The 16,276-nt window shown below is 46.7% G+C and overlaps 1 protein-coding gene and 1 long non-coding RNA gene across 3 annotated transcripts in view; both read right to left on the bottom strand.

The window, feature by feature from the left end:
- Positions 1–14,824, bottom strand: part of CACNA2D2 (calcium voltage-gated channel auxiliary subunit alpha2delta 2) — a 216,199-nt gene extending 201,375 nt beyond the window's left edge. For both annotated transcript variants that reach the window (XM_021529146.2, XM_021529147.2), the window contains exon 1: positions 14,605–14,824. In XM_021529146.2, coding sequence (XP_021384821.1) covers positions 14,605–14,729 — 125 coding nt within the window. In that variant the 5' untranslated portion in view covers positions 14,730–14,824. The remainder of the gene's footprint in view (positions 1–14,604) is intronic.
- Positions 13,000–14,487, bottom strand: LOC110469922 (uncharacterized). Its single transcript, XR_002465330.2, has 2 exons — positions 13,853–14,487; positions 13,000–13,308 (listed from the first exon to the last, which is right to left on the bottom strand). It is a non-coding gene; the product is annotated as an uncharacterized LOC110469922 (long non-coding RNA).
- Positions 14,825–16,276: the final 1,452 nt, after the last annotated feature.

The raw sequence follows: 16,276 nt of genomic DNA, 5'->3' as shown, positions 1-16,276 counted from the left end.
TGGAGCAACACTGGCGACACCAGCAGTATCCTACCCAAAACAATTAACTGTTTTTTTCAGAGCCCAAGCTAACACAATGCCTTAGCATCCCTGCTTTTTTGAAAACTCTGCTCTCAGTTTACATCTGGGAGCTCTGTTTCCATGGCACACTTGCTGATGCGCATCGGGAGCAGCCCATGGCTTCTTTGCACCATCTTTGCACTCTCGTCGCGCAGGATTAGAACTGGGCTCCTTATCTCAAAGCCTGTCACAAATCTAGACTTGAAACACAATGAATTAATAAATAAGTGAATAGGTGTCAGTTTTATGGAGCACGCTACCTGCATAAATTTCACCCAATACAGCCACTTGTCATTTTCAGCACCCCTTGAGACCCCAATGGCTGATAACTCTTGCACGTCACTTTGCAACCCATTATACAGATGAAGCCTTATGATAAAACCTCCCTCCTCTCTGACTCGTGTTTTACAGATGCAATCTGAGTGGAGGCTGAAGAGATCCCATCCCCCATGGCAAAGATAAGGTTACAGAGGGTAGGTCTTAGTAAGGATTTTGCAAGCTGCATGAATTATTAAAGTCCTTTATGATATAATGACAGACATATCAGGTTATTTGTTTATTCTGTGTATAATTCATGACTCTCTTGGGAACTCGACAGAAGTAAGATCGCTTGTTGCATCTTCTTGTTCATTCCAGTAAATCCTCATCACCAGATGGAAAGCTGAACTACCCCTGAAGACAAAACAGCCACAACTTATAGGGCCTGTACCTGGGGCTGGAAATGGGAGAGCTTTTTACACAGCCTGGAGAAACAGTGAAGCTGTCATTTGAGTACGTCAGGCTGGATGGCTGAAAGATGACAGTCCAGGCACTGCTTCTTTATTATGCCATCAGAACACTGCCCACTAAAGCACATGCAAACAACTTTAGGATTACATGCTATGAGTTGCCCTGTGCTCCTCTATCACTGCTGAACAACAGTAGGGCCATCCAAGCTGACGCAGACTTTTAAAAGACTCCAGGATAATTCAAAACCACCACCTCCTGGCTACTCAAATAGTGTGATACTGGACAAAGCAAAAAATTCCCCTTGTTTGGGTCATTTTTGCAGAGTCTGGTCAAGATACTGGGCAAAGCATGATAAAGAGGTGCCACATCTTGATGGCTGGAACTGAGTTTTGAATACATGCATTGTAGTCATCTCTCATTTGCTAAGCACGCTGCTCAAAGGGTGAGGGAGATATGATGCCACAGCAGGAAAACAGGAAATTAAGGATTGACTGGAGCCCCTGGCAAGAAAGAGCTTCCCAACACTCAAGACTCTCCACCTGGTGATGCTCCCACTGCCAGGAAGAGTCACGCTACCATGGAGAGTTGCAGCATAACAAAGGTGGCCAAACTGCCACCTGCACCATGTAAACTTTTCCCAGCCACTTGACACCAGAGGACTGCTTTCAGCATCCACCCTGCCCATGACAGATTTCAGCTGATCAGAAACAAACTTGGCACAAATGATCAATCTGATCACTTAAAGACAAGCCAGGAATTTGGTGGAGGAGTACTGACTAGTCAGAACTCTGCTGAATTTGTGTCAACAGCTTCCCTCCTTACCAAGAAAAGATGTCATTAAACTCTGCCACAAAGACCTCCTGCTACCAGAAGCTATTTAGGAGCATCCATTGTCATTGCTTCAGCTTCAAACCATGTCAGTCCAGGTCTCCTGGGGTTTTTTGGAGTAGCTTCTCACAGCACCATATGTAACATTCTGCAAGGGTTTCTGGGCATCACTGTCACTCGATGTCTATCTAGTTAAACCCCCCACCTTAAACAAGTCCTCTCCACACCATCCCCCTACCTGGAGAGTTCCTGGCTCCTAAGAGAGCATTGTAATCATTGTTATTATAAAGCACTTAGCGATGCTCGTTTATTGCATCTCTCACCAGCCAAACACCCAGAACCCTGTTATTTCAAATGCAGTTGCCTTCATTTGCAGAAGCTCTTCATTGTATTAGTCCCTTTCAGGAATAAAAGAAAAAAGGGGTGGAGGTGGAGAGCATTAAAAAAAAAAATAGCAGTTTACTGCATTTTATACCATTACCTCACTACTTTGTGATACACATCTAAAAGCAGTTTGTAAGACCTTTCCTGCTGTAAGGTGGCATCCAGGCAAGCTCTGAAGCAGACAGAGTGGAAGCATGAAGCCCAGTTCAGTTTTGTCCCAGTACTGCTGCATCACCCAGAGCATAAAAGCAACAGGGATGAAGCTGTCAGCTTTCACAGGTCACCTCCTCTCTCCTTCTCCCTGTCCAACTGGGACAAAGACTGCTCCCACCACACGGAAAAAACATCTACATATCACTCTGAGAAGTAATACAAGTCTGTTCCTCTGAAAAGGATACGAGTCTGTATAAATGGAGGTACCTGAACCCTCTGGGAACACTCAGAAGGTGCTACAGGATTTGCTGTGCATGGAAAGGATGCTGATCTATCAGGCTCAGTTCCCCCATCTCCAGCTACAGCCAGCTTTCCACACTGAAAAGAATTCACCTCCTGTCCTGGAGGACCCCATAAAAGGAAGATCAACATTAAACTGTCAAATCCTCCTAATATGTCCAACAATAATATTTTCCATCTTTTTCAGGAGGGGAGAATGGAGCGAAACAGTAGTCTCAAACCCAGACAGACCTCTGGGAAGAGTCAAAAGTGCAACTCAACCTCCTGATGCTAACTTTGATGTCTGCCCTTGGTAGATAGCACTGGAACAACAAAGCAAGAAACTCACACACCTATGGGTAGCCCAGAGCAGGTTTGCTCCCAGCCCTCACACTCAATATGCTCACATGTAATTAGAATTGAGGATTATGCAATAATTCTCTTTTCTGCTTTTCTACATGAGCATCAACATTAAACTCAAAAACTCCTGACCTCCCAACACCCCATGAATAGAATGTCTTGGACACTTTCCTGTAAGAGATAAAAATCCCAGTCTCTAATGTGGTCCTCTCAACAGGGCCCGTGACATCACCAGCCCCTTTCTGTTCAGAATAATGACTTCTTCCACACGCCAAGAGATTTGAAATTACCTGTGAAATATATTTCCCTAGGCACAGGCTCAAGAAGCATGTAAATTACCCAGCTTAATGGCCTCCAGAATTTCTCTCCAAGACACACATAGAGAACAGGAAATGTTCAGATGATATCGCAGGTACTGTCCAAGGGGTTAAATGTCCAAGTGATGGTCAGGAGGTACAGCCCTACAGCTTGCCCAGCAACTGGTCCCACTGGTGAGCACTTGCCACAAGGAGGCAATAACCATAAGATCCAATTCTAAATGAGTGCCTCATCAGCACAAAAATACAATTTTAAGAGAGCATTTCTTGGGAAAGGTGCCTATCCATAATTTACATGGTACAAAGAGCCAACATAGGGCTTACGCAGCAGAAGGCACCCATTTAATTTGGAGAACTCCAGTGCTGAGCACTCAGCAGCAAAGCCTCTTGCCCTCCAACTGCACAGAGAACAGCACTGTCCAAGCTTTGATGTTCAGGCATTTGCCAGAGAAGTGTCCTTCAGAGACGCTTTTCATCCACAAGGACAGTTCCCATCCTCCCAACACCAAAGAAAGGGACAGACACTTTCCCTGGAGTCCAAATCCTCCTGCCCCTGTTTTCTGTTCTTGCATCTGAATCTGATGTCTTGTTAGTACACAGCAGAACATTTATCCCATGACTAAGAGCATGGATTCACTTAAAGGGACAGAGAAGGAGGAATTCTGTGATCTGGTTGCATTTTCTGCTCCACCACTGACTTACTGGAGTCTCTGAAACCTCTGTTTCAGCAGCAAAAGCTCACAACAAGGAGTGGAAGATGGAGAGCAGGACAAGATGCTCACAGTGCAATGGAGAGGGGATGGGGGGAGGGGGGAGGACAGTCCCAAGGCATCAGGAAAGAATTACCTGTCTCCCCAGGGAACAAGCCTGAGGCACACACGCTCTGCTCCTGATGCTCGCCAAGAATGACAGGCTGGTCACCTTTTAACACACAGTGGACAGAAAGTAGGCCAGAAGGTCAACTGGGGATAAGAAAACACCTGGAAGATAGGCCTGACAATTGAAAAATGGGCCACATTCCTCAGTGTAAACCTCCTCAGAGCAAAGGCGTAAGACAAGGTCTTTGCTGAGCCTCTTTTAAAGTGAGAACCTGCCCTCATTCTCGGCCACAACCATCTTGCTAACCCACATACTGCCAGAAGCTGTGGTATCACAGCAAGATTAACACAGAAGCAATTTTAACAAACAGCAATTTCCAAGCTAATTTCCTCACTCACAATCGTGCCACTGAGAGCTGAAGTCCGTCTGGACCTCTCACAGCTATCTGTGCTCAGGATTAACTATACATCACTGCCAGTAATGCAAGCACTCTGCTACTCAGAAACTATTAGAAGATAAATATTAAACCGCAATATCATAGTAGTAGGAAAAAAAATAGGAGGAATGTCATTGTAATAAATACTGTAACCAAGCCAAATGAGGAAGCAAGGTTAGTTTCATGTGGAAAATGAGACACAAAAAATAGAATATACTTGGAATAGCGCTCGCTTTGGTCATGGGATCTGGACTTCTGTGCAATGAACATCACAAACTTCAGAGCAGTTCAACAAACTGCAGTTCAGGACTGCAGGTTGGCAGTTGCAGGATGAAACAGGGCTCTGGCCACCAATTCCACCCAGCCCTGAAGCACCAGGCCTTGCACATGAATACTTCATCTAACATAGATTGTTATATGGAGGAACTACAGATCCACACATTACTTGTGGCCCCAACACAGGCTTCAGATGATGCAGCTGGACCATCTCACCTGCAGCCCAAGCAGGTCCCATTTCACCATACTGCAATCTTTCTGGTATTCCTCCATAAGAAAGACAGGCACATTTACTACCTCTTTCCTTTCTGCAACTGTTTGGTTTTCTCTGAAAGCAACTTCACTTACAAGAACTCTCATGTTATTCAGTGAGATCTGAGAACAACAGCAATGGTACAAACACAGCAATAAGTAGATTTAATTAAGAATGAAAGTCAAACATTATGCCAGCTACCATAAAAACCCTGTATTTTTTTTCCTTGCAGCCTGCTTTTCTACCAGCCAGCTATGACTCCAGAGAATAGGATGGGGTCTGTAAGCCACTCCCAAATAGAAAGGTAACTGGCCATGCACTCAGCTGCCTGAGCCCCCAAATAAGTGACATTTATTAAGAGGCTCTTATGGAATAAAAAAGGCAAGGCTGCTTTCAGCACACATAATCACATTCATAAACTGCACAAACCAGCAGTGCTTTCAGCACAAGGATTCACTTGGAATGGCATCAAGAGGAGAAGGGCAGAAAAAGAAGGTTCCCACACAGCAGTGGTGCCACAGGCAGTGCTCCATGCAGAGCACCAGCCTTGGGATGCATCCTCACCTCTGGCTTGGTAACTCTGCCTGCTCCAGGAAACATGGCCCCAGTGAGGCTGGCATGACAAGGGGCAAGAGGGGAAAAGGTAAGGGCAAGCCCAGCAGTGACAGCACTGAAGTGATGAAGTGAGACCTCACGTCAAAATGGGGCTGTCAGAGCCCTTTCATACCCAGCTGCTGTGTCCTCATGTCTGGGCAGGGAGCACAGGGAAGCAGAGGGAAAGTGAGGGTGTAAATTCACCTGTGGAAGGAGGCATTTCACATGAAAAAGAGCCCCAAGCACCTAGCAGACAGCTGAGGTGAGACAGAGCTGGTTAGATTTTTCTCTACAGTAAAGACTAGATCACAACAAATAAACATAGCAAGGAGCAAGGGATATAGAAGGGTTCAATTTAGCCTTTAGATGATGGGCAAAAAGGTGGTATTGATGTCAGAAATGCCAACACAACATTTCTGCTGCTGGGTCAAACAGGCGGGCAGATGCTAAATGGGGTTACTTAGAAACTGAGACCAAAGCATCAGCACAGTAGATGTGTTAGCTGCATTTCTTTTCTCCACCTCACCACAAAAATCCCACCAGAAGCAACCACAACCACAAGCACCAACATACTTAAAAGTTAAAACACAAAGGCCTGAAAGTTATCCTGGGCATAATCCCACAAACATCATTACATCAGGGATGAATTTGTCCCAGCATCTTGAACATTTTCTTGACAATTCTCAGCTTTTAAACCTACATAGCAGAGTACGGCATGCAAGATTTGACAACAGCAAATTTTTCTGCATTGCAACAAGCCTAACATGAGGAATGGCTCAATCAGAAAGCCCACAGCACATAGCCAAGGTGGGGCATGAGAGCATCCCTACGCACAGAGGAGGGTCCCTTTTGTTCTATGCTCTTTGAAATGCTGTTATTCTGTAGGAGGCAAAATAGTGTCATCAGCTTGGTCACTGATCAACAATTATTAAGACTTTCCAGCCAACAAAAATAGAATAAATAAAAAATATGAACTGCATGAAGAGAAAAATATTATTTTTTTTTCATACTCATGTAATCTACCCTCCTTTCCAGAGCAAGCAGGGGAGAGGGGAAAGCAGAGGTGTGCCCACGAAGCTTTGAGGCATGCCTAGCTCACTGTACTGAAATCCTTTTCAGCTTGCTGGCCTTGAATAATTAAATGCTTTTACTTCCACCCTTTTCTTCCCCTAATGTGCACGACACACTGCTGCAGAAAGTTAACTTTCACCTGGGCAAGGGGCATCCCTTTCCCTGCAGAGGTACTGAAAGTACAAGAGCAAGTACAAGTACATAATACTTCCCACACACACTGATCCCAAGAATGTGACACCACAGTGAACACTTACCAGAGATCTCTAATTTACAAGACTACCTCAGACATGAGGAAATGGCACTTTGGCTCCTTCTGGGTCTACTGAGTTTGTTATGGAGCAATAAAAAGACGTTCAACCACTCACAGCCCAGAATCTGACTCAATCTGCAACACCTGATAAAGTTGAACATTAGGTGCTTTGCTTGGCTTAAGTCTGTCTCTATTTTGGTGTTCATATTACAGCTGCCAAAAATCTGCCTGTAAAATCCACTATACGTTTATACATTAGATGTGCAAACAAAGCACTGTATTGATGATCCTCCCTGTTTCATACTGTACAGGAAGTGTTTATTAGCCACAATAGATATTACATGAAAATTAATAGATCTGAGAATTCACATACAAGAATATCTCTGGTTCAACAGAAATTACATCACTGAGAGCTTTATATATTTCTGAAGGATAAGTAGCTTATACAAGGTTAGCTCTGAACATGATTTAGATATATGCCCCTTGTTTTGCTTTCCCGTTTGGAGAATGAATGTGAACTCCGACTTTAGATACGGGATTCTTCTGGACTGCAGAATATTAAGTGCCCACTGGAGAAGAAACAGAGCCTGACAGCAAACTGGCAGCTTGTGACAAAAGTTACAGGACTCAGCTCTGAGTTGAGAGGTATTGGTATTTATAAGGAGACTCATACCCTCATTTGTCCCTTCAGTGGAGATGGATGCAATGCTTTCCCAATTCTTTCCACCAATTTGACTGTTTAAGGGCTAACTTTGTGCTTGCAATGCCAAGAGGCTCAGAAGCCCAAAGGCACAGGGCAGGTTCTGTGTGCCAACAAATCAGGTGCACAGTGGCAGCCACACTGTGAACCTGAGCTGCAGCACTAACTTTTAGCACTGAAATGGTGTTGCAGCAGGGATTGAAGCAAGCCCACGCACTGCTGCCAGGACTCTGACTCTTCCTGCCCTCGCTCTCTGTGTTAGACAACACTGACTTAATGCTCCTGTGGACACACATGTTCCAGGTTATCCTGAGCAAACCTCTCTGGTCAACAGCCACGTGCTCTGCACACTTCCAAGCCTCTCAGTCGCTGAATGCCACACAGGAAAGCTTGACCAGCTCTGGCTTGAGTCTTCTTTTACTGGAACTCGGATTAGAAAACCTCACCAAAATGAGTACATACTTTAACCAAACTACTCCTGCAACAGCATTTCTACAAATGGGAAACAGACAGTATTTTGGTCAAGAGATTTTTCACCCTGCTCTCTCCATCTGCATCTCTCCATCTGTACTCCCCATCCTTTCTACTCCCCACCCTTCCTTGAAGCATAGGCTGCTTTCTAACACTACACGGATTTTTGCTCCAATGCACAGCGTGATCTAACTAATTCGCACTTCATTGCTCTGCACACCTCATCATTTGCACATGAAAACAGCAGTCTCTCTCTATCCCTCCACTTGCTGCCTATTTCTTCCTCCTCCATCCCCCACCTCCTGTACCTCCTCAGAACAACTCCACTACGGAAGCTGCAGTGAAGAGGCTCACATTACCAGGACTCCATTGCTTTTACAAAATTTACTAGTGTGCTGTGAAACCTCATAAATAATTCAAGATAGACAACCTTTGTCAGGTAGATGAACGTGCCTTTGTACTGCATCACTCCGGGTTTTCTATCACAGCGATACTCACTGCAGGCACAACCCATATTGATTCAGGAATTCCCCAAGTGTCACTGTGGGAAAGGGTGGAACAGTTTTCACACCAGCAGAAGCCAAGGATACCCAAAGTCTATCCAGGGCTTCAGGGGACTCATAACAGAAACCCACTGGGGCAGACGTAGCTCCAGCCTAGTCTATAGAAAGCACAGCTCCATCCCCACTCTTCAAGGACAATGAACTAAGGAACAAGGTCGAGGGAGGCAAGAGACATCCTTATTATAGAAATCCTTTTCACTGCAAGAACTTCAGGGATTTTGACACACACCAGAACTAAAAATCATGTTGCATCCTGCATTTATTGCGTTTAACTCTACGCACAATCAGTGGTGTCGCTGCACAAAGAGATAGGCAAACTCAAATGCTGTTTTGACAACTGTGCCCAAGGCTTTACCATTATTGACCTAGATGGCTTATATGGCATTTAGCGCCCAATCTGATTGCTGTCAGCAATTATCTCCTCTGGAGTTCTCAGTCCCAACCAGACGTGCGGGAGGAGAATTGATCCTGGTTCTCCTGAAAGGCAGTCTCACAGCCTTGGGAGAAGCTGTGCTGTACAACAGCTCCTGTGCCGTCCCCCACCAGACTGAGCAGCAGCTTCCCAAGAGGTGGCACGGTAGCCTAATCACAAGCAAGGATAACGACCTTGTGATGAGTTAATGAATAGATACAGAAACCACAGACCGTGCACCCTTTGTCTGGCCTGACTGCGTTCAGATCCTTGTGTCTCTCGCCCTGCAGCCCTTTCACCCGTCACAAGCTCATCTGGTTAAATGTCCCCATCACTCACACATCAGTCAATTCGAGAAACAATTTTCTTTACAGAGGAAGAATGAATCCTTTGGTCTACATAAACACCTTTTAGTTCTCATTGTATTTATGACCAAAAGATAATGGCTGAGACAGAAGGGGAAGGGCTGTAGGAAAACTGTCAAAGTAATAAAGAAAATCTACATGCATTCTGCAAAAGATCAAATAATTCAACCTAAAGAAAACCATGCCAATAGCTTGTTGACAGAAATTGACTCTCTATTTGTACAACCCCATTTGCACAACCCCATTCCCCATGCAACCCAGCAATAATAAACTCTAGGATGAAGGCTAGATTACAGGAACGGCTCTAAAACAATAAACTACTACCAAAACCTCAGAAAGGAAAAATAATTTTACTAACAAAACGCATTTTGCTTTCAAGAGCCTCCTAGAAAAGTAAATATCGAAGCGTTCAGATGCCCTCCTTTCTTACTGAATATTTCACTCAAGTATGTTGCTTGGTAATTTTGGACTTTTGCTTTTATTTCATGGCACTTGAGCATTTCATTGGCTGAAAAAAGCATTGTCTGACTGGTACAGCGTGTGCACGTGTTCCACGTTGCAGCGTGCAGATGCTCCACCACGCGAGCCCTCAAGAGCTGTTCTGATGGCTTTTGAAGCCAAACTCCAGGCAGCTCGTTCAAGGATAAACGTTCAGGTTTCCATTCAGACCCTCCGGAACCACCTTCAGCTTTTCAGGGGCTGTTGCACAAACACACACAAAGCTTCTTTACAACAAAGCTGCTGAACTCTGCCTGTCAAACACCAAGCAGGAGCCCATTTCTACCCTCAGGTCTATGTGCAGGAGCCTTATTGATTTCAGTGGGAACCCACACGCTTTCTCAAGAGAATTTCAATTAACAATTTCTCAATGTATACAGTTGAAAAACTCAAACTCCTGAAGCCACAGTCTTGAAGGGAATGAGTGCAGGCAGGTCAAGGTGTTAAGGTGTCACAGGCAAGAAAGCAGCAATGCGCTGCTCTTTCTCTATGTGAGAAGGAAGGACTCAGAAATGGTAACAGGAATAGAGAAAGTTGTTTTTAAATAGCAAGAAATATTGCAAATGGCTTTTTAAAAACTTTTGTTCCTCTTTGTGAGGCTCTTCTTTTATCTCTGGGAAGTTCAGGGTGCCTCTGCACACCCCAAAAGTGGTTTCTGCCACCAAACACAGCCTGCACAGGGTTGGCAGGGACACTGGGGATTTGTGCTTCCACTGAGTACAAATTGTCACAGAGGCTGCTCAGCCCTCACAGGGATGGAGGGCCAGGATCTGTCAGTCACTCTTGGTGGTAGATTGCCCTCCCAGGGAGCTGTCTCTCTGCTTAGTGGAGCACAGCAGAAGACAAGCAGGGCCATCTCCCAGCTTCTCTACTTCTTTCCAGACAAGTTCCAATGCCAAGCATCAAAACCATAATTGGAAGAGATTTTCTGACTGTACAGCAGGTGGTCAGTAGAACAAGAGAAGGAGCTTCCTCTACATGGCATTCTGCAAACTATAAATGATCCAGTCCTAATAGAGTTATTTATTTCAAGCCCTGCTAGCCCAGATGTGCTATCACTACCAGCATCATTAACCTCATTTAGGGTGAAATGACAAGTACAAATCAAAATGCTACAAAGAAGCACCTAATTTGGAACAGGCAGCCTCAGGCCCACATTGTAGTGGTGACAGGAAGATATTAAGCCTTGCTGCTTTGAGCAGGAGTCTCCACTGCCCACTATCTGACAGGAACTGGGGTAGCACCTCCAGTTTGCTGCCCTAAACAACTGTCTACATCTGACAAGTGCTAAACCTGTTGGAAAAGCAGGACTGGACCCTGGACACCACACTGGCACTTCCCCTTGCAGACATACCTTTCTCCTCTGCTGCCTGGTCAGAGATGCCCTGCAGAGCAGTGATGAAGCCAAGCAGACACGCAGCAATTCTGCACACACCTGCTTCCTCACAAGAAGCAAATGGCTCTCCACCCTCTAGCAGATGGCAATTTTCTTTCAAGTCCAAGTGACAAAAAGCCTTGCTGGAAAGTGAGGAGGGGGTTTGTTCTGCTCCCCAGTGGCAGCCACATTCCCCAGCACTCGTGCATGATCTCCACTAACATGAGGCAATGGCAATCCAGGTACAGGACTTCCCTGACTGACCAGGCTTTCAATTATCTCATACCAAACTGCTCAGAAATTCAAGCAGAGGTTGTTACCATGCTGCCACAGGAATCCCTCTGTGTACTATTTAAAAGAAAAATTAACTGCAACCAACAGCCTTCCTTTCCACAGCCATTAATCCTGTTGCCCACATAGATGCACATTCTTGTACGTGACTATTCCTAAAAGGAGCCTTGTCAGTCAGTGGCCATCACCTAACACGCCTGCCCCAAAGGGTTTGTTCCAATCTGGGATTTTGCTTTTTAAATCTCAATGAGAAATTCTCCTTTGGACAACTGGCTGAGCCGAGCTTTCCTTAGCTCAGCATAAGATGATTAAAACCATGCTACCCGGGAGGAGAGAGATAATGTAGAACACCAACGATTTATCAGGGACAGAACCAAGAATCAACACACTGACAATAATTAATACAATTGTAAACAAAAATAAAAAACCAAAAATTATCTTTATTTTCTTTCTTCCCCCCCTTTGGCAAGATACCCGAATCGCTCACTCTGCTGCTTGCCAGAATGAAACGGTTCAGGGCTGCTTAAAAAAGCAGCCTCGTTTTTGAGAGTCCTGTAGTAAAAGATGACTTCAGTGATTTACAGAGAAAACCTCTAAAGACAAACATGTTTCTAATCAATGCTCTGAATCATTCACAAGGGTGCATTGTCCAAAGTAGGAGAAAATTAGCTGGCAATGGGAAGAATTCAGCAGCACATCTCATCAGCTAAACTCAAACTGCTTCCAGTAAATCTGCCCAAAAAATTTGTTATATCCAGTCTCTTTAAAATCAAGAAGGGTGCAAACAGGTAACTACTGGGGAGGAACAGTCAATTACAGGGGATTGTTCAGTTACCACCGAACTCTTTACTCCCATTAAGTATTTCCTTCCCAAGAAAAAAATAATCACAGCAGCCCCAGGGCAGAGCTCACCAGGCATTTCAGCCCACAGGTTACAGCATTAACCTACTGCCCAGCAATTGTGCATCATCATCAAATACTCATTCGTCACTCCTCTCTTCTCTGGGTTCACAGAACAGGTCATGAGGGGAACCAAACAAGGAAGAAGGTATCAGGTCAGGTTGAGGTCTTGAGTCCCTTCTGTGTCTCTTCTCCAGATGCAGCCAGACAGCATTAATTCCCACCAGAGGCACACACACAGAATTAGTGGCCTTTTCAGGACAATTCCTCCATATTTGCAAGAAATTATGGATCTTTGCCAGTAGCTTCAGTTTTTACTTATCTTGCCTCACTGAGTGCTGGATCAGGCCCACTCTGATAAAACCTCAGATAAGAAAGCACAGAGCTAACAAAATCTATTCTAGCAAACCAATTCCTCCAAATTAATTGGAATAAAACTGCTTTGGTTAAAAAGCTGGCATGGTTTATTACAATAACATGGATCATAGGGTGAGGGAATGCAAGCACATTATTTACAACTCACAAGCCTTTTTATGTCTCTCTCTTAAGTAGAAGAACCTTCTTATAAAACTTTCTGCTGCTAGAAAGAAAACACAGCTTTGACTCACAAACTGGTACCCAAAAGAAATTTATTCTATAAATTGATACTGTGTTCTGAACTTAATAAGCAAATGCAACAACTTGCAATCCATGAAAAGCTACAGAAATATCAAAAACATCCCACAAACTTGAGCTGTGCACCATCACGTACAGAATCCCCTTTGCTTCTTTAGGCATTCTCATGGGAGCAGAGATCGTTCATGGCAGAGCAAGGCTGGATCAGGACATAAGGCTGTGGTACTTGGAAGAGAACTGGCACGTTCCCTTTCCTCTCCTCCCTCTGTAGGTAGACATTTCTCAGGGTCTTATTCTGAAGAATTTCTGTATTTACATGACAGGAAGAAAAGGGAACCCATCAGCTCCCAAAGGTCAAAGATACTTAAAAATATGAATATGTGCCCCAAAAGAATCCAGAAGAAATCTGTCGGAATGGGAAGGATTTCGGCATAAGCAACCATGCCTTTGGTGAAGGCAGATATTAACACAGTAAGCTACAGCTCTCCCAAATAAACAACACTGTTTCTTCTGCCGATAAGCTTTCTTTTCAGAAGGCCTGACTACATGCTTACAAAAACGCACTTTGAGATCAAAGACACTAATCTAAAAGGCATTCAAAACTACTTCCTATGGCATATATATATATGAAATGTATTTCTATTCTTAAGCAAATCACAAATGACAAGACAACTGTGACATAAAGCAGTGCACATCCACTGGGGCAGCACGAAGTTAAGGGCAACACTGCTATTATTAACTCTATGTCATTGAAATCTTTCCCCCACCTTCAAAAACGCAGACTGTAAGGACACGGTGTCAGCCTTTACTTTGAATTGTCTGGATTTTTTTCAGTTTTGTGTCAACAAACCTCAGCAATTCATAACGGAGATGACAGCCTCTTAAAACACATTTCAGCAAGGTTTCCCGTGGATGTGTGGAGAGGGACAGGTTAGGTTTAGGGTTACCACAGTAGGCAAAAGAGCCATCCCTGTTAAAAAATATTCCCAAACATTAACTTCGAAAGCAATGTCTTCTTCTTCTTCTTAAAAAAAAATCTATTTATATCCTTCCTGCAGCGACTCTCCAGTCCCCCACCCCCTCACCCAAACGAGCTGCTCTCCGACTCTCTTTCAGTAGATTACAGTCAATTTTAGTCGCTCCAGAAGCAGGGAGAGGAAGACCCGCCAGCTCGGATAGCCTGTGGAACTATCCAGCTATTATTAGTTTATGCTCAAACTCCGGTGTGCACGGCCGGTTGTGGGTACCATATTGTGTGCTTGAAACGAGGATGGGGGGGTTGAAAAATAAGTCCTTTCTGGTCTTTCCCCCCTCTCGCCACATTAAGGCTCCGACAGCCGCCCTGCGGACCGGCACCCGCCGGGGAAGTTTGTGCTTTCCAGCAACTTTGGGTCCGTTCCTCAACCCGCCGCTCCGGCGGGGAGCGGGCGGAGACCCCCGCGCCCGCCCGCATCCAGCGCGGCGCCGGCCGCCGGCACCGGCAGCGCCCGCCGCGGCCCCGCCGCCGCCGCTCCCCCGCAGGCCCCGGGGCGGCCCCGCGATGCGCCACCGCGCCGGGCCGAGCCGCGGGGCGGGGGTACCGGCCGGGGCGGCGGCACTTACGTGTGCTGCTGGGGGAAGCTGTAGCCGTGGGCGGCGGGGGCGGCCAGGAGCAGCAGCAGGGCCAGGTGGCCGCAGAGGGCCGGGGCGACGGGCGCCGCGCTGCCGGTCGGAGCCGCCATCGCCATGTTTCCATTAACGGCGCGGCGGGGAAGGGGCAGAGGCGGCCCCGCGGGGCGGCTCCCCCCGCCGCCACTCGTGCGACGAGCGCGGCAGTCCTCGGCAGGGGGGCAGCGCCGCGCCGGCTGCGGGCACCGACCGGCGGCCGCTCGCCCGCTGCCTCTCCGCGGCGGCCGGCACTGAGCACCCGCCGAGCGCTACTTTCCCTCAAATAGGCGGCCCGGCCCGGCCCAGCCTCCTCCCCGCCCGCTCCCTCCCTCCCTCCGGCCCCCCGCGCCGCCCCGGCCCCCGCCGCCCCGCCGCCGCAGCGCATGCGCCCGGCTCCGCGCCCCCCCGCCGGTCCCGCCGCCCCCGGCTCCGCGCCGGGCTGGGGCGCCCCGGCCGCGCCATCCCGCGCCCCGCCGGGGCTCTGTGCATCCTCCCCCGCCCCCTGTGCCCCCGCCCCGGGCACTGCCCCGCCGGCGGGTCCCCCCCGCCCCGAGCAACGAGTGACCTCGCGGCTCCTTCCCATCCTCCGAGCGCCTCTGTCACTGCCATTCCTGCCCGGGTACCGCGTTCCCCTTCGGGGCCACCTCCCGGAGGCACGGCAGCATATGGGAATCTCCAGTTATGTTTAATATAATAATAATAGCAGCTATGATTTTTTTTTTTTTTTTTAAAGCACACTCTGACTTTGGAGAGTGTTTCCTCAGACTACAAATTCAAAATAACAGAATTAACAACTACAGCCCCCAAATTGGGAGAGTTTCTGAGCCAGACTTTTGAAGGCCTGGATTTTGAAACGCTGTCTTCTGGACAGCTGCAGCACAATTTCATCCTCTCTAAACTCAAACCCAAGCTGTTCAGCTTCACGAGAACTGACCACTGGCAAGGCAGGGACAGCTGGCAAAGGCAGAGGCAGGAACGCTGTTCACATGCCCTCCTCCCCAGGCAGCCTAAATCTGGACAATCAGAGACCTGGCAATCTCTAAGTAGCACCACCTTGTCCTGTTTAACTCCAAAAAAGGTGTCATGTAGGCACGGTTGCCAGATCTGGACAGATCTCTCAAGGAAGAGCCCTACAAATTAGGCATCAGTGCTTTAAAGATGCAAAGGCTTCTTGGTCGTGCCCACAGTAACAGCGCAGCAGTGGCAGGACAGGAGCTCCTGACAGTCTGGATTTGCAGCACAGAGGTTTAAAAGCCTTCCTTCTTGGGAAGGGGGAAGGATTTTGATAAGATGTTGCTTCTCTGAAGCGGTCCCTGCCCTCCTTTTTAGCAGAACTTTCCTCCCCTGATGGGTGGAATTGCCTCTACGCTTTGTTTCTGCTGTGTAAAGGAAAAAATTTGGAGTAACACAGATCCAGACTCAGACTCCCAGGTACCCCAGAAGCACTGAGACTGCCATCTAAACTTATGTATGTCACATCCAGACACACCATGAGTTTCAGAGAAGAGCAGTGAAGGAACATTAAGGATTTGATGCACTGACTCCAGCTCAAGTTGCTTCACAGAAACAATTCTTTTTTCAAAGAGGTAGAAAAACACTATCGTTTTCCCAACTCATGTTGAAACTC

This window comes from Lonchura striata, chromosome 12 (genome assembly GCF_046129695.1).
Source record: "Lonchura striata isolate bLonStr1 chromosome 12, bLonStr1.mat, whole genome shotgun sequence".
Taxonomy (NCBI): domain Eukaryota; kingdom Metazoa; phylum Chordata; class Aves; order Passeriformes; family Estrildidae; genus Lonchura; species Lonchura striata.
This window is presented reverse-complemented; position numbering and strand designations above follow the sequence as displayed.